Raw genomic sequence first — 27,510 nt, forward strand, 5'->3', positions numbered from 1 at the left:
ATTATGCTAAGCTAAGCTAGCGGCGACCCTGCCAAACTAAAACAATGCATGCACTGAGACAAAAATGCATTTGCCCACATATCTAAATGTAGGAAAGAAGTTGAATAAGCCCTATTTCTAAAAACAGTGGTGTTCCTTTAAATATAATGTGATTATTTGGGAATGTTGTTGTTGTATGGCCAAAAGGACTCATGCCATACCCTAGGGTTTTTGTGAAACGCCGCCACTGGTCTCCCACCCCAGCTGTTAGATGAAATGTACGCCCACACACTCACACACACCTTAAAGCTGAGGCTCGTTCCTCCGTGCGTGATGCAGTCGAGGAAGGTCAGCTCAGACACACTGATGGCTTCACACACTCCTCCGCCCCGAAACGGCGAGCGGGAACGACGGGAGCCCAGGAAGTGTTTGCTGGTCACCGCGCTCAGAAGAACTTCATGAGCTGAGGACACATAAGCAACACACACACAGGTCTTGAGCAGCCAATCAGAATGACTTAAGAGGGGTCATGTGACACACGTGTTCTTGCCTGTGTACAGCTCATGAAGTGTATGTGACGTCCACAGCTGATCCTCTGATTGATCTTCAGACGCTCGACACACTCCACAATCACTCCTGAAAGAGTTTCGAGCTCGTGCTTCCATCTGAACCATCGCTGCCAACTCTGAACACACACATGGGGAAAAAGGGCGTGGCAACTAAACATTAAATATTCAACAACTGTTTTACAACTGATAAGTTTAACGAATGTGATGGATTATTTAGAGTGTGTTTGTATTCATACAGGAGCTAATATGTGTCTGCCATGCAGTCACTGATGACTGTTGACTGTGGCTCTTTCTTGCAAGAAATAAACCTTTATAAAGATAATTGGCCAATGTTTGTATCTTATTCAGTAACGCGACGGAGTTCATTCTTTTGGCATTACAACGAACAACAGTAACATACAGTGAGGCAAAAAACTTTAATTTTACCATTTTGAATTAAAAAAATGCAATTATTTAAATAATGTCAAGAGTGAATGTGTGCATGTTATTAAATAAAATATTATTTGCAAAATGCTGTGTTCAATTATTATGTATTATTATTTGTTATTAATTATGTAACTTAATAATAAAAATGTATCTTTTATTAAAAAGCATTCCACTCAAAAATGTATTTAGGTTTAAATTGATAATGTATTTGGATTACGCAATTTTAATATAAACTTATAAATGTAATGTGATGCATAAATGTATGTTAACCGAATGTTTTAAATGCATTGTAACATGGTTTATACACTGTAAAAAAATATTTAGAAAAAAAGTTACATGGTTGCCTTAAAATTTTTAGTTCATTGAAATTAAAATTTTGAGTTAATACAATGAACATTTTTTGAGATTCGACAACCTTTATTAAAATATTATTAATTTTGTAAGCATATTGGGTAATTGTGTGTGTTTTATTTCTGATGACGCAGTGAAACATGCCAAATAGTGCTCTTTTCATGATTTATCAAATGTTTTATGTGGTTAAGATACAATAATATTTTGAGTTTCTATTTATTAAACAAATTTCCTTCATTGTATCAACTCAAATTTTTAATTTCAATAAACTCAAAATTTTAAGGCAACCAGGTTACTCACTTTTTTAAGTTAAACCAACAAAAAACATTTTTTACAGTGTAGGTTAATGATCAATATATTTAATATATCCCTAGGGACCCCATAAGGGTAAAAAAATTTAAAATTGAGATTTATTCATCAAATAAGCTTTCCATTGTTAGGATGGGACAATATTTGGAGATCAGAGATGCAACTATTTGAAAATCTGGAATGTGAGAGTGCAAATAAAAATCGAAATATTGAGAACATTTCCTTTAAAGTTGACCAAATGAAGTCCTTAGCATTTTTGATCTATTTACGGTAGGAAATTTACATCATATCTTTATGGTACATAATTTTAATATCCTAATGATTTTTGGCATAAAAGAAAAATGTATAATTTTGACCCACACAGCGTATTGTTGGCTATTGCCACAAATATGCCCGTGAGACGCAGGACTGGTGAAGAGCTCCAGACTTCTGGCATTTCTTTCAGATGGCATCTCACATTGTTGTTCATACACTGCAAAGAATGCTTTTCTTACTCAGTATTTTTGTCTTGCTTCTAGTCCAAACATCTAAAAAGTATTAAAACAAGAAGTATTTACTAGACAAGCAAAAGTAATTGTCTTGTTTTGGGAAAAATAACTCAAAATGAAGAGAGTTTTTGCTTAAAATAAGATAAATAATCTGCCAATGGGGTGAGAAAAATAATCTTAATTCAAACAGAAAACAAGATTATTTTTCTCACCCCACTGGCAGATTATTTATCTTATTTTAAGCAAAAACTCTCTTCATTTTGAGTTATTTTTCCCAAAAACAAGACAATAATTTTTACTTGTCTAGTAAATGTTTCTTAATTTAAGAATTTTTAGATATTTAGACTAGAAACAAGACAAAAATACTAAGTAAGAAAAGCATTTTGTGCAGTGTACAATAAAGTTTACCTTCCTGAGACCTGGAACTTCGACTTTCATTGACATATTGAAGACAATGGCTGTTCAAGAATTTGCCACGACAGTTACCGCATATGATCTGTCTCTGAGGGATCCGGCGTGGGACCGGCGGCAGACCCTCGCAGCTCAGCGTCTGATTGGCTGTTTCACACTGCCAGCCCCTATGCAGCTCCAATAGGAACAAACGCAGCAGCTTCTTGTAGTTACAGCTGGACAGCACCATCTTCCTCAGCTCATCCGGTGACCCAAAGCCCGACCGGCCCACCTGCAGGAAGTCATTGAGGCAGAAGAGGTCAGGGGGTCGGCGACCCAAGGGCGTGCGCTGAGGCTGATGGGGTGAACCGCTAAGGTTTCTGGGTAACGTGGTCTGGCCAGCGCGACACTTTACACCATCAGAGTCCTCAAGATGCGTTTGTGGACTGTCTAGAAACACAGAAATGACATTAAAATATCCATATTGTTCATGAAAAGTAGAGCACAGCAAAACATGCTTTTCTTGCTTAGTATTTTTGTCTTGTTTCTAGTCAAAATATCTAAAAATTCTTAAAACGAGAAGTATTTAATAGACAAGCAAAAGCTATTGTCTTGTTTTAGGGAAAAATAACTCAAAACTAAGAGAGTTTTTGCTTAAAATAAGCTAAATAATCTGCCAATGGGGTGAGAAAAATAATCTTAATTCAAACAGAAAACAAGATTATTTTTCTTACTGGTGGATTATTTAGTTTATTTTAAGCAAAAACTCTTAATTTTGAGCTATTTTTTCCCAAAACAAGACAATAATTTGTACTTGTCTAGTAAATGTTTCTTAATGTAAGAATTTTGTGATATTTTGACTAGAAACGAGACAAAAATACTAAGTAAGAAAAGCATTTATTGCAGTGAGATCAAAACTTAAATTTGAGCTTCTTTTCGTCGACACTAAAAAACAGTTTAGGAGTAAACCTGAGATTTGTATTTAAATGGCATACAAAAATGTCCATCCATTTCAATTACAAAGCTTTAACATAACCAAACTTATAAACTTTTAAAAAATCATGGCATATTTTAACCTATATTTAAATAATCAGATTTTGCTTAGAATCAGCACAGATCTCTTCAATATTAAATCTATTGAGTTAAAATGTATGAAAATGGTTAAAATATGGAACAAGCAATATTTAGTTGTGTATGAGTGAATATATTGATCATAAACATATAAACCTTGTTACAATGCATATAAAACATTCAGTTAATTAGTAACATTACATACATTTATGCATGACTTGTATATATGCATCACATTACATTTATAAGTTTATATTAAAATTGTATAATCTAAATAAATTTGAGTGGAATGCTTTTTAATAAATAAATAAAATAAAAATTATATATATATATATATATATATATATATATATATATATATATATATATATATATATATATATATATATATATAATTAGTTGTTGCATGATGAATATCAAATAATATTTGCATAATAATTGAACACACAATTCTAACATTTATCTGATGTTTTTAAATGTCAGTAACATTTAAAAACATCAGATGAACATCCAACAAAACAGTTTCCGAAATAAAACTTTATATAAATAACTTTTTGTTCTAATGTTGTGAGAATGTTAATAAAGACCAGATGTTGCTTAACGAATGTTGTATTAATGTTAATGTTTGATCACAACTATTAGCTGAGAAGATCCCTGTTGGCGGGAAAGGTCACATGATGTAAATATGCTAATAATGAGGAGTCACCTGCAGGCCGTGTGCTCACTGTGCTGTAGTGTGCTGTCTTTATAGGGGGCAGGGGTCTTCTCAACAGCTTCATGTGTTCGGATGACATCGATTCTTTCTGATCTGTGTTTATGAGAGAGAGAAAGAGACACATTTGCTCACAAAATCAACTGGAAGAAATCAGACAGACGCAGCAGCATAAGGAGTAGTTCCACTCAAAAATAAAATATAAGATGTATTTTGTTACAAAACAGGGTACACTGAAAAAAGGCTCTTCTTACTTAGTATTTTTGTCTTGTTTCTAGCATCTAAAAATTCTTAAAACAAGAAGTATTTACCAGACAAGCAAAAGTAATTGTCTTGTTTTGGGAAAAATTACTCAAAACTAAGAGAGTTTTTGTTTAAAATAAGATAAATAATCTGCCAATGGGGTGAGAAAAATAATCTTAATTCAAACAGAAAACAAGATTATTTTTCTTACCCCTTTGGCAGATTATTTAGATTATTTTTTCCCAAAACAAGACTAATTTTTACTTGCCTATAAATGTTTCTTAATTTAAGAATTTGTAGATATTTTGATTAACAAGACAAAACACTAAGTAAGAAAAGCATTTATTGCAGTGTGTTGATTTCATGCATTTCCTCTCTAGAGGACACCGGGACTTAAATCATGTTTATCAGGCATTCTGGGAAACACAACAAGTGAATAGGGAATATCATTTGTTTCTAATCCTATATACAATGTAATGACGTGGAAAAAAATAATAAATTTAAAAAACTTTGCTATCCTGGATCTCGGGAGGTTAAATAAAGCGTAACAAATACTAACGTTAATGCAGAAATAATTTACATTCTAAATATATTATCATAATTTATTGATTTTCTCATTACAGTAAAGAGAAATCAATCACTGTCTCATAGCATTATTTATTAATATTGTTATATGAGGATTAAACTGCCAATATGACACGCTAAACTAAGTTAACGTTACACAATGCTGAAAAAGCCGCCAGAAGACACATCGTCCAAGCTATAACGATCGCGTTTAATGCGGTTTATAACGATCGAATCAAAGCGATATAAACCTGATCATTCGTTATTGGCTATATCTGAGTTATAAATAGATTTATGCAAACTTTAAACCATGAAAACAGCAATAAAGCGCGTCTGAAAACTCACCAGAGATCAGCCGAGTCTCTAGCAACCGCCCTGGCAACCGCCTGTCAAACTCACAGCGCGCGTAAAGATTAAAGCCAGTGTGACATTTTCGAGTGTGACGTCACTTGCTGTTTTCAATTCCCATTTTAAGGCTGACATGAAGATTTATTTTAGGACTCTCAAATCGCAAAGCAACAAGAACTATGGACATTTACAAACAATTTAACTCCTCATCTTTAACTTCAGTACACATGTATACCCTTCTTTTTTTGTTTTTGGTTATTTTTATTTCTTATGTTATGCTTTTTATGATTGTTATGTATGGAACGTGAAACATTTGTAAATAAAAAAAAATAAAAAGTAATAATAATATACTTCCTTTCCTTCCCACTGTTCTCTTATTATAACTTTATATTGTCATCCACTGTTGCTTGTTAAGATAATTGGCTACAACTGTATACTTATATCTACAATAAAAATAAATAATGCGGTAATAATAATAATAATAATAATAATAATAATAATAATAATAATAGATTTTATTTATAATGCACTTTTCATTCCGAAGAATCTCAAAGTGCAACAATGGAAAAATAAAAAATAAATAAAAAGTAAAAATATAGAATAATACAAACAATCAACCAACACATAACAGTTAAAGCATTTCTGAATATAAACACATTCTACACGGTAAAAAAAAAGGCAATTTTGAACTTTTGCAGTGCAATCGACTTGGATGTTTAAGTTATTTCAACTTAAATTATGTTAAACTGACTTTAAAAAATGAGTTACCTCTTGTATAAAACAAGTTTAACATTTCTTAACTTATGTTGATGAGTTAAAACAATGTAAAAACATATGTTGTCATAACTTATTGAACATATAATTATTAGTGTAATAATGTTCTGCTAACATTCTCTCCCCCAACTTTACTACAGAAGTAAAAACAGAAGTTTAGACACATGTACACATCCATAAGTCAACCAGTTTATTTTTACTAACCAAATCCCACCAGAGAGCTGATCCCATTAACACAATCCATTTACCCAGTATTGTAATATACATATATATTTAGATTACATAGAGACACACTTCACATAAAGACTCACATACACTGATCAGGCATAATATTATGACCACCTTCCTAATATTGTGTTGGTCCCCCCAGCCCAGACCCATCGAGACATGACTCCACCTAAAGGTGTGCTGTGGTATCTGGCACCAAGATGTTAGATGGTGTAAGGGTGGATCGCCTACAGTGGTTCTGACTGCAGAGTTGCCGAACGACTAAAGAAACGTTATCAGTGTGATGGGTAGAACCACTGCAACTTATACCAACGATGGAAATAAGCGCAGTTACAATAGCAAAATATGTGGGAGAGCGTTGCTTTAATGTGACTATATGGTATTGCAATAGGTAACACTTCAAAGTCAATACCAAATCAAAACTACTTAGCAAATCATTTATAATTAAAGAATTTAATGACAAAATCTGGTTACACTTAAAATAGTTACAAAATAGATGAATGAGATGATAAAACTTATACCATTAATCATACCCAGCATGTATAGAATGTTACCTGAGAGACAGAGATAGAAAGATAGAAAGAGAGACAAAGAGAAGAGAGCAAAGAGCAAAGAGAAGAGCCAAAGAAGGCCCCTAGAAGCGACAGCCAGAGAAAAAGAGAGTCCGAGCAACATTACAATCTTCTTTTATATCCCTTGACCATGTGACTGAAACCCTGAGACATTCAAACTGACCAATCAGACCAAACTTCCCCCACTGTACTACAGGTGTGGCACCATTTGGCCTACAGGCCCTCAACATCTCTTTGTCTTTAGGAATCCCAAACGGCCCCACTGATAAGAGAAAGGGGGTGGAAAACAGCAAAACAAATGTCTTTGTTCAATTTCAAATATTAAATATCTTTGATTATTTTGGATTCTTACAATGACACCAAGGTTTCCCAGCAGAACATTGCCCAAAGCATCACACTGCCTCCGCTGGCTTGCCTTCTTCCCATAGTGCATCCTGGGGCCATGTGTTCCTCAGGTAAGCCACACACACACACACACACACACCCGGCCATCCACGTGATGTAAAAGAACATGTGATTCCTCAGACCAGGCCACCTTCTTCCATTGGTCCGTGGTCCAGTTCTGATGCTCACGTGCCACTGTTGGTGCTTTCGGCAGTGGACATGGATCATGAGTAATTCATGTTACCCATAATGCATTACTTTACTCATTACATTAAAAAAAAAAGTAATCTGATTACATAAGGCAAGTAACCTGCAAGGAAACTGTTTTCTCCTCTCCACCAATCAGCTGGTGTGTGGTGAGCGTTCTGGCACAATATGGCTGCCGTCGCATCATCCAGGTGGAGCTGCACATTGGTGGTGGTTGAGGAGATTCCCCCCTTCTATGTAAAGCGCTTTGAGTGCCTTGAAAAGTGCTATATTAATTGAACGCATTATTATTATTATTATTATTATTAACCTGAAATGTATCATCCAATAAACTGGAGAGGAGAGAGAGAGAGAGAGAGAGAGAGAGAGAGAGAGAGAGAGAGAGAGAGAGAGAGAGAGAGAGAGAGAGAGAGAGAGAGAGAGAGAGAGAGAGAGAGAGAGAGAGAGAGAGAGAGAGAGAGAGAGAGAGAGAGAGAGAGAGAGAGAGAGAGAGAGAGAGAGAGAGGGATAGAAAACACTCCTAATAAAGAGAAAAGTACAAAATAGTCACCCATATACAGTATACAACAAATATAAATTTATAAACAAGACTATTTGGAGAAGGGGTGGGGGGCGCACACACACACACACACACACACAATAGTCACCGGTATATACAGAGAATAACAATTCACAAAAAAAGGTATGAGATCAAACTCAACGAATGAAGAGCCTTTGGGGAAAGGGTGTGTGTATATCTAAAATGCTTCTCTCTGGAGGAGGAGCTTATTAATGTTAGCAGCACGTTTTAGTGCTTTTACCGGTCCTAGAAATCGAAGAGTCGACAGATTGTGTTTAAAAGTGTTAAAATGAATGGCAATATCAGAGCTGGACAGTAACTCAGCTCATTTACTCGAGTACTGTACTTAAGTTCACTTTTTGAGTATCTGTACTTTACTGGAGTATTATTTATTCTGTAAACTTATGACTTTTACTTCACTACATTTGAAAGAGAAATATCGTACTTTTTACTCAGCGCTACATTTCTATCAAGGTCGAAAGTCGTTTCTGTAGCAGCTCTGAAAGTCGGTGGATGAGTTTTTCCTTCTTTAAACGTTTTGTTGTCGTTGTTTCAGACAGTCTGTCAGGAATCGCTCTTATAGGGTCATAAACATTTTCCCAACTTTTTTGAACACTGATCAGTTCATAGCAAAATGGAAGAAGACGGAAGTGTGTGTGTGAGCGTTACTCAAGTAATGAAGTTGTGTACTTTGTCCACCTCTGGCAATAGGGTTCTTTTGAGCATTCAATCGGATATATAAGTTGTTCGGCAATCCGTGTTTTTAGACAACACTTTGTTTTTCCAATGTAGCAAAAGTTTACATACTGTAGCGACTCAGGCGAATCAAACACACAATCGCCAGTTACATTTAACAAATATGTTTTGAAAGTTGTGCTCACTAGCATACCTTCCCCCAACACAACAGAGGGAGATTCTTCAGTCACCCTGGAAACCATCTGATAAGGTGTTTTATGGCCGGAAAGAATGTGGCCACAGAGCTTTTGACACAGAGACACAGAGCTTTTGCCTCAAATTATAGACAAACCATCTATAAATGAACATGCACCCCAGGACATTATATGTAAACACATAACTGTCTTGTAAAATGTTTATTCTGTATGGTATTTTGCAGCTTTTTGTCTTTGTCTTAACAAAGTACTAGTTCAGATAACCTCATATATGTCATGTCTCCTATCAAATTAATGCTCACTTCACGACTTACACTTCCATGTATATCACTTATTCAGAAAATGCAGTGTGTGTTTGTTGCATTAATTATAGTATGAAGACTCAGAGACCCACTGAGTCGAACCTTCAAACAAAGAGCTATAAATTCTGCTGAGGAATTTCCCGCCGGAAAATCCCAACACTCTCATTGGTTAAGTCTAACCCTGGAGGGTGGAACTATTTCCAGACCTTAAAAGACCAGTGAAGACAAGCTCTTCCCCCTCTTCCTCTCCTCTCTCTTCTCTCTCTGGCTGAACCAACACGTCATCGTGGCTGGCCCTTAAGCCATGCCACCAATGCAGGCCCTCCAAGCAGGCCTCATCTCTTCCAAAAATCTTCTCTTCTACAATCCGATCTTCAAGAACACGAAGCATCGCTAAAGCAAACAGCCGCTTCCCTCCCAACCTCGGAAAGGACCGCCGAACACGCAGGAACATACGCACACAAGCGAGAAGCCAAAACGAAACCAAAAAGAATGCAAGTATTCTTATTCTTACTGCTGTAAAGAGGGTGTGTTATTCTCCCGTTGGGATAAATTAACTCCGTGAAGGTCGTATGTGGTGAACTGAAGGAAAGTTGTTTCTTACCCTCCCCCACTCTCTTTGTCTCTCTCTCTCTCCCTCTCTTTGTCTCTCTCTCTCTTTTATCTCTCTCTAACTTCAGTCTATTCATTATTCTCTTTTATGTATTCTTTCGTTAATATCTATACTTCTACTCTCTTGATGCATATTTAGTATGTACTTTCTGTGTGAATTGTAGTGTTATTTTTAGTCTGTGTTTATTAAACCTTCAAAAGACATTTAATGAGTTGAATCTGTTATTCTGCCACATACACAAAGTCAATGAAACTTGCGATCTAAACGTTACCTAACTGCTTATGCTACTATGTTAGTAAAGTAAACTGTATGACCATTTGAAATATTGAACTTATCCTGATCAGTAAAGTTAATGTTTCTTATGCGCTCGTAAAGCAGTAATCCCTTTATTGAGAATTGATTTGAAAAGTCTATAACTAATTTGCAGGACAAACTTAGTAGGATCATTTCAAGCAATTTCATAAAGGGTTACTTGTATTTAATTAAACAATTTTCCCTATCGGAAAATTTTAATACGTAATGAACAACTGGCAAATTATATTCATAAATTCATGAATATTGAATATTAAATCCCTTTTGAGTTAATTATTCCCCGAGACATTAAACTCATGAGTCGTTGTTGTTACAATACAATTTATATCAAATATACCTGACGAAGACCTGCGGGACGAAACATTGAATTGTTAATAAAGTCCTTTTTGGAAGCAGCAGTGCCAGTGTGCTGATCTTTGCTTATTTTTCAGTGAAGTGCTTTATTTTTGACCTGCCTGAAGTTTTTGGATGTTACTATTAAGTATTGGGGAAGGGAAAAGACATCAAGATTAGTCTGACAAGCCAGACCCACATCAAGATGTTTGGTCTGGAAACTCACCATTGACGGCTCAGTCAGAGGGGCGGCTAAACGGCTGTCTGTCAAACTCCCTCTGCACGCGATAGGATAGAGCTACACCAACCAGAGCAACGAAGGTGAAGCAGAGCTCATTGATAGATTAAACATTCGCCGTATCCGGTCGGCTAAACTCTGAACACATCTTCCCTTCTTAAGAATGACTTCAGTGCCGTTCTTTGTTCTTTTCTCAGAGAAAAGCTTAACTCCAAGTCTTCCAGAGTCGCGGTCAAAGCTGATTCGAAAGACCGCCGTTCGCCAGTTTCTGTGTTTACTAGAAGCACGCAAACGCAACTCGGCCGTAGTCATTATGGCCCCGCCCACCGACTCTATACACGATGTGATTGGCCCGACCAGAGTTTGGCGTTTACAGCTCAGACGTGTATTGAGAGTTCCTAGACGACACTCGCGGGCAGATTAGATTTGCTGCCGCTAGAGTGCGTCTAGATTTCTAGGCTACCTCAAGATACTAAATCATGAAAATAGCACTATTTGGCAGGTTTCACTGCGTCATCAGAAATAAAACTATGTAAATATGTTAAAAACATTTAAATATGGTTTTCCACTTTAAAATAATGGTCCAGATCACCAGTAGTCCTAAGTGATTGGGTACTTGAGTAATTATGCATTTCATTACTTTATTCAGAGTAAAAAAGGACATTTTTTAAGAACTACTAGTGATCTAACAATGTTTTCCCCTTTAAAATAATTCTCCAGATCACTAGAAGTTCCTGAATAATGACTAGATAACACTTAAGGAATTAGTGATGCATTTTATGACCACACTGAGAGTATAAAGACAATTTCTCACATCTCAGACATGTTAATGTTGTGATAATTAATTAGTAATTCTTTATAATTTTATCTTGTTACTAGTTATTAGTGACGCCAGTCTCATTCAGTAACTATTAATGACCTAATAAGGAACTATCTCCTGAATTCGATGTTACTTACTTATTAGTTCTGTTTGTTTCTATATTGGTTAATATTAGTAGCTGTAGTGCATTACTTCCTGCGTAGTTATCTATTAATAACGGACCATTATTCTCAAGTGTTACCGAATCAGCTAATAAGGGCAAAATGACGTACTCTTGTAGACTAGAGGGAGCGTGAACGTTTGAGTTGTACCTTCACCGGTTGTAGAGAACCCTGGTGGAAACATATGTGTAAAAGAAGCTCATTAAAATGCCCTAAGAGCCATAAAAACACATGACACATTACTGATGACACTCATGATGTATTATATTTAGTCAAATATGGATTCGGCTTCTTCCTGATTCTTAAACAATGACATTTGCACATCCAACTCTGTGGTTCCATTCTTCAATTGCCCATTTCACAAGATCAAACCTCAGCATTGTTAAATCTCAGAATTGTGTCAAATGCTGCTGTCGGATGTCGAGCATGTTCGTTGCTGTGTACAGATGTCAAACGTTTTACCTTATAAAGACATAGGCATGTGTTCCTGTTTCCACTGCCGTGTAGGCCCGCTGAATGTCATTTCCTTCCTCTCACATTTGACTAGAGTCTCTGCAGCGCTTCTGAAATTGACCAGACACAGATCCACCCTGAATCCCACTGTCCGTCCGTCTGCAGGTAAGAGATGCACATCACAATCAGTGTTTGTCAAGTGTGTGTGACTGTAAATCCATCAGTGCACTCTCAGAAAAAAGGTACAGTGCTGTCACTCGGGCGGTACCCTAAGGTACAAAAGTGAAAAGGTACATCTTTGTACCTTACTCACCCCTAAATGGTACATATTAGTACTTTAAGAGTGTGTATTAGTACCTTAAAGGTGCATAGTAGTACCTTTTCGGTTTTGTACCTTAGTGTACCGCCCCAGTGACAGCAATGTACCTTTTTTCTGACAGTGTGCTCAGTCTGAAACATGCTGCATGCTTCAAATGTGAAACTGGCTGAAGCTTTCACGTGCACTGAACATCTAAACGGCTTTAGTTGATGATTGTGCATGTTTGAGCTTCATCTTCACATGCGATGCATCTTACGGATTTGGTTAAATTATATTAATGCAACAGAGTCCCAGCGAACGTCCTCAGAACCTTCATCCAGTAACGTTATACAGTTTGTAATCATGTTCTCAAAAACGTTGCACAAAAACATTACTTACACATCTTTTGTGAAACGTTGCCGTCGGACGTTTGTCATTTTTTTAAATGTAACTTGTTTCGGAATGTTCCGAGAAAGTAACATTACGCAATGTTCCAAAATGGAATGTTTTTACTGAAGGTCCTTTCACACTGGACGGGATTTTGGTTTAATTTTTTGATCATCTGTGTGTGTAATGAGTGCGTCCACACCGAACGCGAATGTACAACGCTAATTTTTTCGCTTCGATATCGATTTTTTTTAGCAGCGACAGAAAAGGCTTCAACCAATCACATGCAAAGAAACAAATGTGACGAAATGTCCAATAGCTGTCACTTATCAACATTACTTTTGCCAGGTATGGCATTTCCCACAAGATTAAAGCTCCTGTAATCAAGTGAATGCGTTTCCGTCTGTATCCCACGACTGTGGCACTAACGCCCATTTCACACACACACCGCTTGCTTTTCCCGTACCCATGTTAACCGATAAAGCTTTCACACTGCAGCACGAAGCGGTGCGTTTACAGAAGTGCTGCGATGGTTTCCACACCGAGCCTATTTTTTGCTGTGCTCCACACCAAATTAATTAGCATAAATACGTTTTCAAACTACACTGTAAAAAAAAGGCAAATTTTGAACTTTTGCAGTGCAATCGACTTGGATCTTTAAGTTATTTCAACTTAAATTATGTTAAACTGACTTTAAAAAATGAGTTACATCTTGTATAAAACAAGTTTAACATTTCTTAACTTATTTTGATGAGTTAAAACAATGTTAAAACATATGTTGTCATAACTTAATGAACATATTTTTTACATGTTTTTAAAACATTTGAAACCTTTAGAGAAGATTAACTTAAAGGGAATGTTAGCTAAATGTACATATTTTTGTTAGTTGGGAATCAACATCTGAGAGCCTAATATTTGCCTTTGCACTTTAATTTAATACCTTTGCTTTTCCAATGCAAATTACATTTGAATCCCAGATTTTCAGTGCGCTCTCAGAGTTTCTGTTTGTGCCGTTTGTATTAAACTTTGGGGGGTTTTCGGTGTAATCTGAAGCAGAAGTGAAGCTTTTTTCTGCTGTTAAAGTGAAACAGGAAACTGTGGTTTTAGCTGTGCAACAAGTGCACAAAGTTACTGATACCAAGCCTCGTTCTACAGCATCTGTGCCACATCTTTCATATCAGAAATGAGTCTTAAAGTTTTATTCACACCTTTGCAAAGTGTGGGACGCGCAGCAGCAGAACGGATTATATCATATCTATTTCCAGGCTGAGCTAAAATAAAAAGCAGAATGTACTTTTGAAAGAGGAAGATCAGAGCACATGTGAAAGGCAGACATTTTGAAATGATACTGAAATAACTAAGAGTAGCTCAAGTGACGATATAAAATAGTGGTGACACTTTACAATAAGGTCAATCTAGGTAATGCATTAACCAGCATGTCCTTATACACCTTTTATCAACTCTTGTTAATGTTAGTTAATAAAAATGTTTATATTTATGTGCATTAACTCACAATTCTAATGCTAAAAAATATGACATGTATTGTTTACAAGTACCCAGATCTAGAGGAGGGACAGAGCTTTTGCAGACAACAGAGTTTAAAAGTCTTCTGAAAACACATTTGTGCCTTTAATGTTGGAGATAAAGTAACCTAGAGCACTTTGTGCAGCACTTTAATCAGCCACGGTTGTGTCAAATGTGCTTTAAGAACACATTAAACTTGAAACTTGTTCATTGTTAGTTCATGTTAACTAATTAAAAAAAAAAGTAGAGTGTCACCGAAATCAGATTAGTGCTGATAAAAAGCACTCATCGCTGTCATGAAGATGCAAATGTGCAGCAGAATCTGATTATTTCACTGAACAGTTAAAGAGAGCAACATTTGCATGTTAAAAGAGCACCCGTTTGACAGAATACACATTAATAAATCACAAACGAGCTCGCTTTATTATCCACACAACTAAATGTGTTTTATAGTTTTCTTACAAAAATGTCCCAGTAAGATTTTACTTGGTGCCCCTTGTATCAAGGTTTTTATATGTTGGTTTTGTTTTTATAATTAAAAAAAAAATACACACACACACACACACACACACACACACACACACACACACACACACACACACACACACACACACACACACACACACACACACACATCAAAGGTAACATTCTGCATTTTTACTTTCTCAAAAAAAATCAAAAAGTGGGGCCACTGGCTGGTTTCCACAATGTAGGTGATCTCAGGTTTTACTATCCTTATGGGGACATTTTTTCCCCCACAATGTAAAACAAGGACACACACACACACACACACACACACACACACACACACACACACACACACACACACACACACACACACACACACACACACACACACACACACATACACTCATACACTCATACACACAAAAATGTATGTATATATCCTCCACTAAACTATGCATGCTCATGTTTTCACCATGAATTAAACTTTTTATTAGAAATTCTGATATTTAGTGTGCCTTTTATTTATTTTTTTAGCTATTTTAGATAAACCTGTATATAAATATCATTACTAATTTCAGAAAATAAATTTAACAAACGCCATATATCCCCTTACAATTGCACAACTGAGTAAAAAACATTAGGCTATTAAAACAAATGATATATATTTATAAACTATAGACAGATTCTGATCACCCAGAACAGCTTACATAAAGTTTAAGGTAACAAATAACTGGAATTAGTTAGCAAACATTCATATTTATTCAGATAATGCATTTAGATAAACTGTTCATTCATTTAATCACTTTACCTCTGTCTTACATTTACATTTACATATTTGGCAGATGCTTTTATCCATAGCGACTTACAATGCATTCAAGCTACACATTTTACATTTTTTGTCAATCCTTACTTTCCTTGGGAATCGAACCCATGACCTTGGTGTTGCTAGCACCATGTTTGAACTATAGGAAAGCTATCCTATAAACACAGAAAAAAAGGGTGTCAAAATTGTACCTTTAGGGGTAGCCTACAACAGCTTGTCGCTGGGGTAGTCCCCTTAAAAGGACATCTTTGTACCTTTTTTGCTCCTAAAATGTGCATATTATTACCTTTGAGTACAAATGCGTACCTTAAGGTACTACTATGAACCTTTTTGTGGTAAAAATGGTACAAAGTTGTCCTTTTAAAGGTACTGCACCAGCAACAAGCTGTTGTAGGCTACCCCTAAAGGTACAATTTTGACACCCTTTTTTTCTGTGTGTAGATAAGTCTTTATCCCCTTATTCCTTATCTTTCCTGTATCAGAGGGCTTCGGCCTTTTTGACACATATGCCATCCCTCAAAAATAATCAGGCAACTTTTTCTGTCTGGCGCGAGCGAACAAGCAGATTAAAAACGAAAGCAATCCTGTCTGCGCAAGAGGCGACGCGATGCGACATCAAATTCCCAGCGTTAAACTGATCGTGATTCAATATCGGACACACTAAAGCACTCGCTGGCCAGGGGGAGATTGGCGGTCTAGGAAGAGTCTGGGGATTTATTTCAAGTTTTTTTTTGTGGTAATATTTCGAATTAATATTAATAAAAAGTAGCAGTAATAAAACCGGAAAAATCACTCATTTTGGCGCCCCTATGGACGAGTGGCACCCCTAGCATTTGCCTATTCCGCCGGCCCTGTTCTTCCTGTAACGTTCAGAGTTGGTTTGAATCAGAGCAGAGTAGAACGTTCATCAAACATTTTTTAAATGTTACTAGTTTCGGAATGTTCAGAGAACATTCAAAAGGAATATTCCAATAATGTTTGCAAAATGAAATGCTCCATTAACTTCCCAAAACTTCAGAAATCATAACTTGCTCGTATAATGCATTTACATTTAGCAGACGCTTTTATCCAAAACGACTTACAACTCAGGAGTACAGGAAGCGATCCGTCATGAAGAGGCGAAGAAACGCAAAAAGTGCCTTAAATACCAAGATTTGTATACCGCTCAGAGAAGCAAAAACCAGAAAATGGAAGGAAAAAAGAAAAGTAGTGGAGGAAGAGTTTAGAGGTTGTTCTTTTTAATGCATGTCAATGGGGTGTATTTCTATGAGAGTAAAAAACACAGACATACGAATCCATATTAAACCCTGTGGCTCGTGGAGACACACTGATGTCTTGTGTAACTTGTTACGTTTATTCTTAGCTAAAATCACTTAGTTCTTTCATAAATATATGTGCTCATTAATGTATATTTACTTCTTTCAAGTAATAAAGTATTCTCGTAAGTTTATAATATGCCATTGAAAATACATACGGGTGAGGGGTTCGAATGCCGGCCGCCATGTTGCCCCTCCATCTTGAAAGTACAGTAGCTAAAGAGGGACATACCCCGTAAATTCAAGCTTCGCCTTTCGCGTTTTAACACTTGATGGCACTCATGGACAAGATCGAACTGGAAGCCATGTTAATCTCGGACTAAATCGGCCACCGTAGGAGTTAAAACTAAACGGAATTGAGAGGCACAAAAACTAATATTCACTGGATGGTCATATAGCTTTACACCGCTAGATGGGGGAAAATATCACACAGTGTAGCTTTAAGACACGAAACGATCGCTTTCTGTGAGAAACACAACAGTATTTGTGTTATTTTTTACCTCATATCAGACGAATCTCATCTAGTATTCCCAGCGACATTACTTTCACCGAAGAATGTCAAAATACCGGCGCGATCGTAGATATATTTACGTAGATGCCTCATTAGTGCCAGCGTGGATTGGTCGAATGATGCATCTATGTAAATATATCTATGATCGCGCCGGTATTTAGACCTTCTTCGACGGAAGTAATGGCATTAGGAATACTAGATGAGATTCGTCTGATATGAGGTAAAAAATAACACACATACTGTTGCAGAGGTGTGGACTCGAGTCATGTGACTTGGACTCGAGTCAGACTCGAGTCATGAATTTGATGACTTTGGACTCGACTCGACAAAATGTACAAAGACTTGCAACTCGACTTGGACTTTAACATCAATGACTCGTGACTTCACTTGGACTTGAGCCTTATGACTCGAGAAGACTTGCTACTTTTTGGGAATTTTTCTTTCACACAGCCGCGCTGCTCTCAGTGAAAAAAAGCTGCACCTGTATGCATCCAGAAAGCACGCGCGCTGCCAGCACGACATCCAATCACTGTAGTCCCACATTGGTTTGATTCGACAGTATCCATAGCTACCAAATCCGCGTATAACACGTGACTTATTTGGGCTTCTTTTTTTGGCAAGTCGCGGTAAAAAAATCTCTAGTTGCGGGTCGCGGTTTTTTGGGCTTATTTGAAAAAATGTGGTTGCTTGTTAGGAAAATATGACAAGCAACTTCGTTTCTTTACATTTATGGTCGCTGTTTTGTCCAAATACATTGCCTGACACTGTCTTCTCACAGCTAATAGCCATAGTGCAACGATACAAGTGCTGTATTCATTCGTCCTCATACATCCCGCCTCCTTCCCCTCTTTGAAGAAAAATCGCGTTCAACGTGCAGGCATGTGATGTGATGTTATAAATGTAATGATAGTTCGTAGACGTAATTAGACGAATACATTTTTTTTTAATACAAACAATGCAACCAGCAGAAGGTACACTCTAAAAAATGCTGGGTTAAAAACAACCCAAGTTGGGCTGAAAATGCACTAACCCAACAATTGGGTTGTTTTAACCCAATGGTTGAGTTGTTCTTACCCAGCAATTGGGTTGTCTTAAGCAACATTTAACCCAACCACTGGATTAAAACAACTCAACCATTGGGTTAAAACAACTCAATTGTTGGGTTAGTGCATTTTCAACCCAACTTGGGTTGTTTTTAACCCAGCATTTTTTAGAGTGTATGGTTCGAATGTATTATTATAAACATGTCTCTATATTGCAGCGCTCTCAGTGTTTTCCTGGGCACCAACTCCCAATCAAAGACTGTAAAAAAAGTGCATAATAATCCTAAATAGTAGCTATGTGACATTAGTCATTTTCAATAGCCTACTATTTAGAGCAGATTGCACATTGAGATGCAGGGCTTATTCTTTTTACGGTTTATAGTGTGCATGTTCACCACTGCTCCTTATATGTGTGCAAAAACTCCGACTTGAGTTGCCATATTCCTTCACGTCACTTTTTCTCTTTTTCCATCTCCAAACCTCTTCTGTTCACAGTCTTTATTGCAACTTGAAGAATTTTGTAAAATCTGTATTTGCTTTTTAAACTCCACAAGATTTCAATTGAATATGTTGCAGGCTCATTTATTGATAAATTATTGATCATAAATTATACTGATGATAATAAATAATATAATAATATTGGGCTTGTTTTGGGCCCCCCACCCCTCTGTATTCTTCATACCTGAGAAGAATATGAAACAGACGTCAGAAAATCCCTTATAGCCTCACATGTTGTATTTGAAACTACTCTTTACTCATATCAATGTTGTTGTGTCAATATTCATTGTCTATTATACACTATTGGTATACGATAATATTTCAGTTTCAGTGTATGCAATATAAAGAATATTTTCACTGCTTCAAAAGTCATAAGAAAGCCCTTTCCCTCCAGAAACTGAAGTCATATGCTTTATAGCAGTGCTTTTCAAAGTGGGGACAGGGACCCCTGGGTGCCGCGAGGGGACGCTAGGGGGGCCATGGCAAGCTGGCATAAAAAGTATAGCAAAACAAAATAATTGAATAAATTAAATTATTAAAGTAAACCAAATGAAACCAAAAATAAGCTAAACAATATTCCCATAATGGCCCTAAGTTTAGGCTAAAAGGACCCATGTCTGTTTGAAAGTTGAACTGTTTTGCAATATGAGGTCAGTACAGTACAGGACTGAAGCTGCTGTGCATTGTTCTAGTGCAATATGCTGTTGAAATACAAGCATTTTCTGTGAAAATTTACATTTTCTGTTTTTTTTACTGTATTTGCTTAATGTCATTGTATAAAAATAGGATTAAATAAATACAAATCTTACAGACATACATGATTTGTATAATTTTTATTTTTGTGGTAAGATGACTTGAAGTGACTCGAAACTAAAATGGTAGGACTTGGACTCGACTTGAGACTTGTTGGCTTTGACTTCTGACTCGACTCGAGACTTGACTCATCTTTGACTCGACTTGACTCGGGACTTGAGACTTACTTGTGACTTGCATAACAATGACTTTGTCCTACCTCTGTACTGTTGTGTTTCTCACAGAAACCGATCGGTTCCCTTTAATGGGAACATTAGCAAACGCTGGGCTGTTTGCACAAATCATGAGGTGAAGCAAAAAACACGATCCACACCTTCAGAAGCAGGAAGTCACTTCTGCTGACGCTTCATTCGCTTGTTTATATTTGCATAACTGTCCTGTAATCTTCACTGTCATCGCTCCAGGTTGCAATACCCATATATAATTCTCATGCATATACTATGATTGATTATACTCTGCTGAGTTATATTTTTTATTTCTCCTCCTCAAACCGCATGCTGTTACTCAAAAGCAAGAAGCAGCAGTCACTTCCTTTATGAAAGGTCTTGTGCAAGCTTCTGGATGGCGTGTTCGCACCGTTACAAAACCCTCGCATTGATCAGACAGTAAAATGTGTCAGAAGGATGAACTAAATGATTAAAGCTGCAAAAATAGAACAGGAAAGGTTCGTCTCAAAGTTATGAAGAAACGTTCATAAAGAAAAATGTGTTGATTTTTGTTGGTTTTACTTAAAAAAGTAAGTAACCTGGTTGCCTTAAAATTTTGAGTTTATTAAAATTTGAGTTGATACAATGAAGGAAATTTGTTTAATAAATAGAAACTCAAAATATTATTGTATCTGAACCAGATAAAAAATGTGATAAATCATGAAAATAGCACTATTTAGCATGTTTCACTGCATCATCAGGAATAAAACACACACAATTACCCAATATGCTTACAACATCTTTTAATAATATTTTAATAAAGGTTGTCGAATCTCAAAAAATGCTAATTGTATTCACTCAAAATTTTAAGGCAACCAGGTAACTTTTTTTCTACTTAAGTTCAACTTTTGAGTATCTGTACTTTACTGGAGTATAATTTTTTCTGGAAACTTATGGCTTTTACTTCACTACATTTGAAAGACAAATATCGTCCTTTTCGGGTTACATTTCTATCAAGGTCAAAAGTCGTTTCTGTCGCAGCTCTGAAAGTCGGTGGATGAGTTTTTCCTTCTTTAAAAGGTGTTTTGTTGTTGCAGACAGTTTATCAGGAATTACTCGTATAGTCATATACATTTCCCCAACTTTTTTCGACCACTGATCTGTTCATAGCAAAATGGTAAAAAAAAGTGTGTGCACTTATAGCCATACTTTGAAAGTATGTTTCAGTTTAAAACAAAAATCAAGATTAGTTTAGTCGGCATACACTTGATGCATGTCTTATAAAATATTAAAAATATAAACGTCTGGGAGAAAGAGAAGAGTAAAGTGTGAGAATATCAGATGTGTATCAGTGTATTGGATCCGTGCGTTCGGCCTTAAAGTGACAGCAGCTTTATAAAGAGCTTTGTAACTTTTCTACAAGTATTTAAATGAGTTTAAGTTAGTCGTATGCTAGTATGTCAGATGGAGCGTCACTGACTGGCTTAAACCATGATGGCATAATGTGCATTTATACAACTATAATACAATAATGCGGCGACATAAAAAAGGAAATTTACTTTTGATACTAAAGTACTTTTGAAAACAAATACTTCTGTACTTTTACTGAAGTAAAAATCTGTTTCTACAACTTTCACTTGTAACGGAGTAATATTTGACCAGTAGTACTTTTCCTTTTACTCAAGTAATAGAGTTGTGTACTTTGTCCACGTCTGACTATACAGCAGAGTTGGCCTTTCCATTAGGCAATATAGGTGGTCGCCTAGGGCCCCGCCTTATCTTGGGGGCCCCTCAATCTTAAGATCATTTTTTTTACACCAGTGGTACCAATTTTTACATTTTTATAATCTTGTCTAGGGCCCCACAACCTCACGGGCCGGCACTGCTATACAGGTGTAATTGTTTTGCATTTCCTTTAGCCTTATTATTTTATTATTTATATGACGTGATGATTACGTTACTGTTGATCATCTGTCCGTCATCGGCTAAAGCTCGCCCTGATGATCTCATTGGTCAGTTTCTGTTGATCATCTGTCCGTCATCGGCTAAAGCCCGCCCTGATGATCTCATTGGTCAGTTTCTGTTGATCATCTGTCCATCATCGTCTAAAGCCCGCCCTGATGATCTCATTGGTCAGTTTCTGTTGATCATCTGTCCATCATCGTCTAAAGCCCGCCCTGATGATCTCATTGGTCCGAACAGTTTCTCTGTTCGGGGATAAATGTACTAACAAAGTGAATAGGGTAACTTTTGATTTCATGAGGACTATAACATTCACAACCAAGAAAAAACGTTTTAAAACATTTAAAATACTGGACGGTTAGATTTTTCGGATAACATTTAGAAGTTACGTTTTCATTACTAATGGGAAGGTTAGCAAAAGGTTTTTTTTTTTAACTGCACAATTTCACTCTCACAGACACAAATCATCATCAGAGAGACACAAACAGAGGGCGTCTGAAGTATCGCCTGCTTCATCTAACTACTCCACTGTTTAATTAACCCCATCATTGATAGGGTTGGGGACCGAAAATCAGTTCCAATTCAAGAATCAGATAAGTCAGGAATCGGATACTTGTTTTAAAATGGAAATTTTGATTCCTCATATCGATTCCTTTGTGTGGATTTTAATACGACTTTAAACCATTCAAGCGTAAGACCCGCATGCCATTTTCTGTGTTGCGCACACATCCAAAGTGCACAGAAAGCCACCTCTCATACTGATAGTGAGTTCTCAAGCATCTTTTTGCACTTGAATGGACAAATACACACAAAAATATGTCAAAATATCCTCGTAAACACAGTCGGTTATGTCTTAAGTGAACGTTAAAAATCAAATGGTTTGCAATATGATGTAGAATAAATGTGAAAGACATCTAAGCTTTAGATATTAATTTTTAGAGGGAGAAACACAAACATAGTCTCTCTCTTGTTCACAGGTGATCTATTGTGACAGTGAAAGATGGCGGACACAAAACACATCCCCGTGGACGAGATGGAGGAACTGAGAGAGGCCTTCAGCAAAGTCGGTGAGTGGGGGTAAAAGGGTTCAAATCGGATTCCTCGTAACACTTCCGGATCCTCAGCAATTTTATTAGGAATCCTTTTTAGTACTTTTGGATTCAAAGGATTGAAGCCAATCTTAATCTACATTTGAGACATTCTGAGTCTTTTTGAGCGATTCATTACAATTATTCGCTCATTGGATTGATTCGGACTCCACTGGTCATGCTGGATATTTGGTCATGGATGGATGAGTGGATTGATGGATTGATGGATGGATGAGTGGATTGATGGATTGATGGATGGATGAGTGGATTGATGGATGGAAGGATGAGTGGATTGATTGATGGATGGATGGATGGATGGATGGATGGATGGATGGATGGATGGATGGATGGATGAGTGAATTGATGGATGGATGGATGGATGGATGGATGGATGGATGAGTGAATTGATGGATGGATGGATGGATGGATGGATGGATGGATGGATGGATGGATGGATGGATGAGTGAATTGATGGATGGATGGATGGATGGATGGATGGATGGATGGATGGATGGATGGATGGATGGATGGATGGATGGATGGATGGATGAGTGAATTGATGGATGGATGGATGGATGGTAGTAAAATGACTAAAACTGAAATAAACAATAGCTAAATAAATAAAAACTAAAATTAAAATGAAAACTGAAAATATAAAAATAAAAGCTAATTAAAATACTATAATAGAATATAAATAATACTAAAACAAGGATTCAAGCCAATCTTAATCTGGATGGATGGATGGATGGATGGATGGATTGATGGATGGATGGATGGATGGATGGATGGATGGATGGATGGATGGATGGATGGATTGATGAGAGGATTGATGGATTAGTGGATGGATGGATGGATGGATGGATTGATGAGAGGATTGATGGATGAGTGGATTGATGGATGGATGGATGGATGAGTGGATTGATGGATGGATTGATGGATGAGTGGATTGATGAGAGGATTGATGGATGAGTGGATTGATGAGAGGATTGATGGATGAGTGGATTGATGGATGGATGGATGGATGGATGGATGGATGGATGGATGGATGGATGGATGGATGAGTGGATTGATGGATGGATGGATGGATGGATGAGTGGATTGATGGATGGATGGATGGATGGATGGATGGATGAGTGGATTGATGGATGGATGGATTGATGAGAGGATTGATGGATGAGTGGATTGATGGATGGATGGATGATGGATGGATTGATGAGAGGATTGATGGATGAGTGGATTGATGGATGGATGGATGGATGGATGGATGGATGGATGGATGAGTGGATTGATGGATGGATTGATGGATGAGTGGATTGATGAGAGGATTGATGAGAGGATTGATGGATGAGTGGATTGATGGATGGATTGATGGATGAGTGGATTGATGAGAGGATTGATGAGAGGATTGATGGATGAGTGGATTGATGAGAGGATTGATGGATGAGTGGATTGATGGATGGATGGATGAGTGGATTGATGGATGGATGGATGGATGAGTGGATTGATGGATGGATGGATGGATGGATGAGTGGATTGATGGATGGATTGATGGATGAGTGGATTGATGGATGGATTGATGGATGGATGGATTGATGGATGGATTGATGGATGGATGGATTGATGGATGGATTGATGGATGGATTGATGGATGGATGGATTGATGGATGGATTGATGGATGGATTGATGGATGGATGGATTGATGGATGGATTGATGGATGGATGGATGGATGAGTGGATTGATGGATGGATTGATGGATGGATGGATTGATGGATGGATTGATGGATTAATTGTAAGGCCGCCCAAATCTTCCCAATGGAGGCTAACGATCGGCGGGTGAAGGTCGCTGCGCGTTCGTCTTTTCAGCGGGGCAAAAGGGATTTTTATTCCAATTCCTCGTTATCTGACTCCATTTAATCATAATTTAGAATTTAGGTTAGAATGCCATTGGTTATTTGGTCATTATGTTTAATAGTTTAAGTACACATTTAATTATTCCTTTTAACCCTTTGTTGAAATTATATCCAACCTGAATAGTTCCAGAGCAAGTCAGAATCAATCAAAGTGTAACAATTTATTTAACAGTCAGGTAAATGTATAAAGCCAATTACATAATCAATTCAAAGGTAATCCATATATAACATCAAATAGTCTGAAGTAAAGAATGAAATCTATACCTGACTTCTGGAAATTACATAATGCTGGCTATCTTGAGACATCCAGCATTACGGGCTGACCGGTTTAAAGTGTCAAGCCCTGAGCTCTTTGCAACATTTCCTTAAATAGCCAGAACCAGATGCATACCCAGAACCATTTGAAACCCTTTCAAATGGAAACACCAGTTCACAATAGGAATTTGCATTGATCGGGTCCTATAGACCTGATTAGAAGAGAGGCCAAATGGCTGAAAGCCACACCCACCATACACCAAGGAAAGATATCTTTAAACCCTTAAAACATTGACTATGATTTGGTTAACTTCTGTGAGGATGAGATCTTTGTACCAGTCGCACTGAGACATTTCAAACGATATCAAACACATATAATACTGTATCGTGAGGATTGACATTGTAATATAGAGATTCAGGATGTATCTTCAGTGATCTCAGCATGAGAGAGAGAAGGAATTGGGGGAGAGGGGGTCAACGGGGAAAGATGTAGATTAGCTGATAGTGAGGTGAGACTTGCGTCTCCAGTGGTGTGTGAGGGACAGTTCAGATGTTAATTTCCTTTATTTTCTCAGAGAGTCCTTGTTCTTCATTCAGACATTTCGGCATATACTAGTTTTTTCAGTCTTACAGTTGGATGGATAGATTGATGGATGGATGGATGGATGGATGGATGGATGGATGGATGAGTGGATTGATGGATGGATGGATGGATGGATGGATGGATGGATGGATGGATGAGTGGATTGATGGATGGATGGATGGATGGATGGATGGATGGATGGATGGATGGATGGATGGATGGATGGATAGATTGATGGATGGATGGATGGATAGATTGATGGATGGATGGATGGATGGATGGATGGATGGATGGATGGATGGATGGATGGATGGATGAGTGGATTGATGGATGGATGGATGGATGGATGGTAGTAAAATGACTAAAACTGAAATAAACAATAGCTAAATAAATAAAAACTAAAATGAAAACTGAAAATATAAAAATAAAAGCTAATTAAAATACTATAATAGAATATAAATAATACTAAAACAAGGATTGAAGCCAATCTTAATCTGGATGGATGGATGGATGGATGGATGGATGGATGGATGGATTGATGGATTGATGGATGGATGGATGGATGGATGGATGGATGGATGGATGGATGGATGGATTGATGGATTGATGGATTGATGGATGGATGGATGGATGGATGGATGGATGGATGGATGGATGGATGGATTGATGGATGGATTGATGGATGGATTGATGGATGGATTGATTGATGGATGGATGGATGGATTGATTGATGGATTGATGGATTGATGGATTGATGGATTGATGGATGGATGGATGGATGGATGGATGGATGGATGGATAAGTGGATGAGTGGATTGATGGATGGATGGATGAGTGGCTTGATGGATGGATGGATGGATGGATGAGTGAATTGATGGATGGATGGATGGATGGATGGATGGATGGATGGATGGATGGATGGATGAGTGAATTGATGGATGGATGGATGGATGGATGGATGAGTGAATTGATGGATGGATGGATGGATGGATGGATGGATGGATGGATGGATGGATGGATGGATGGTAGTAAAATGACTAAAACTGAAATAAACAATAGCTAAATAAATAAAAACTAAAATTAAAATGAAAACTGAAAATATAAAAATAAAAGCTAATTAAAATACTATAATAGAATATAAATAATACTAAAACAAGGATTGAAGCCAATCTTAATCTTCATTTGAGACATTCTGAGTCTTTTTGAGCGATTCATTAAATGATTCGTTCATTGGAGTGATTCGGACTCCACTGGTCATGCTGTATTTGCCTGTACTCTAATGTGCAGTGGGACTGACCTTTGACCTTTTCTTGAAGATGTGGACGGTAACGGTTACATCAGCACAGATGAGCTGACCGACCTCTTCAAAGCAGCCAACCTCCCGTTGCCAGGATACCGCATCCGCGAGATCGTCCAGGAGCTCAGCCGGACCATGGACCTCAACCAGGACGGGAAGATCACCTTCGATGAGTTTGCCAAGGTCAGGTCCAGTGTTGGCTGTAATTTAATTACTTCTCCCTTGAAAAAGTAAAGTAAGGGATTACTCTCATTTGTTCTGTAATTTAATTACTTTTACTTCTGATGCAA

At 37.2% G+C, this 27,510-nt stretch overlaps 2 protein-coding genes and 1 long non-coding RNA gene across 3 annotated transcripts in view; 1 reads left to right on the forward strand and 2 right to left on the reverse strand.

Moving 5' to 3' along the window:
* LOC137075735 (leucine-rich repeat-containing protein 63) overlaps positions 1-5,491 on the reverse strand; it is a 41,034-nt gene extending 35,543 nt beyond the window's left edge. The window contains exons 1-5 of the mRNA XM_067444657.1: positions 5,448-5,491; positions 4,290-4,391; positions 2,609-2,962; positions 530-664; positions 282-442 (exon numbers count right to left, since the gene is read on the reverse strand). Of these exons, the coding sequence (XP_067300758.1) occupies positions 282-442; positions 530-664; positions 2,609-2,962; positions 4,290-4,377 (738 nt within the window). The 5' untranslated portion in view covers positions 4,378-4,391; positions 5,448-5,491. The remainder of the gene's footprint in view (positions 1-281; positions 443-529; positions 665-2,608; positions 2,963-4,289; positions 4,392-5,447) is intronic.
* A 1,662-nt stretch (positions 5,492-7,153) lies between these two features.
* LOC137075736 (uncharacterized) lies at positions 7,154-12,442 on the reverse strand. The gene is made up of 3 exons (XR_010905090.1): positions 12,306-12,442; positions 7,719-7,881; positions 7,154-7,612 (listed from the first exon to the last, which is right to left on the reverse strand). It is a non-coding gene; the product is annotated as an uncharacterized lncRNA (long non-coding RNA).
* lcp1 (lymphocyte cytosolic protein 1 (L-plastin)) overlaps positions 12,347-27,510 on the forward strand; it is a 37,727-nt gene continuing 22,563 nt past the window's right edge. The window contains exons 1-3 of the mRNA XM_067444656.1: positions 12,347-12,461; positions 23,063-23,152; positions 27,240-27,403. Coding sequence (XP_067300757.1) covers positions 23,086-23,152; positions 27,240-27,403 — 231 coding nt within the window. The 5' untranslated portion in view covers positions 12,347-12,461; positions 23,063-23,085. The remainder of the gene's footprint in view (positions 12,462-23,062; positions 23,153-27,239; positions 27,404-27,510) is intronic.

The sequence above is a fragment of the Pseudorasbora parva genome, chromosome 5 (genome assembly GCF_024679245.1).
Source record: "Pseudorasbora parva isolate DD20220531a chromosome 5, ASM2467924v1, whole genome shotgun sequence".
Classification (NCBI taxonomy): Eukaryota; Metazoa; Chordata; class Actinopteri; order Cypriniformes; family Gobionidae; genus Pseudorasbora; species Pseudorasbora parva.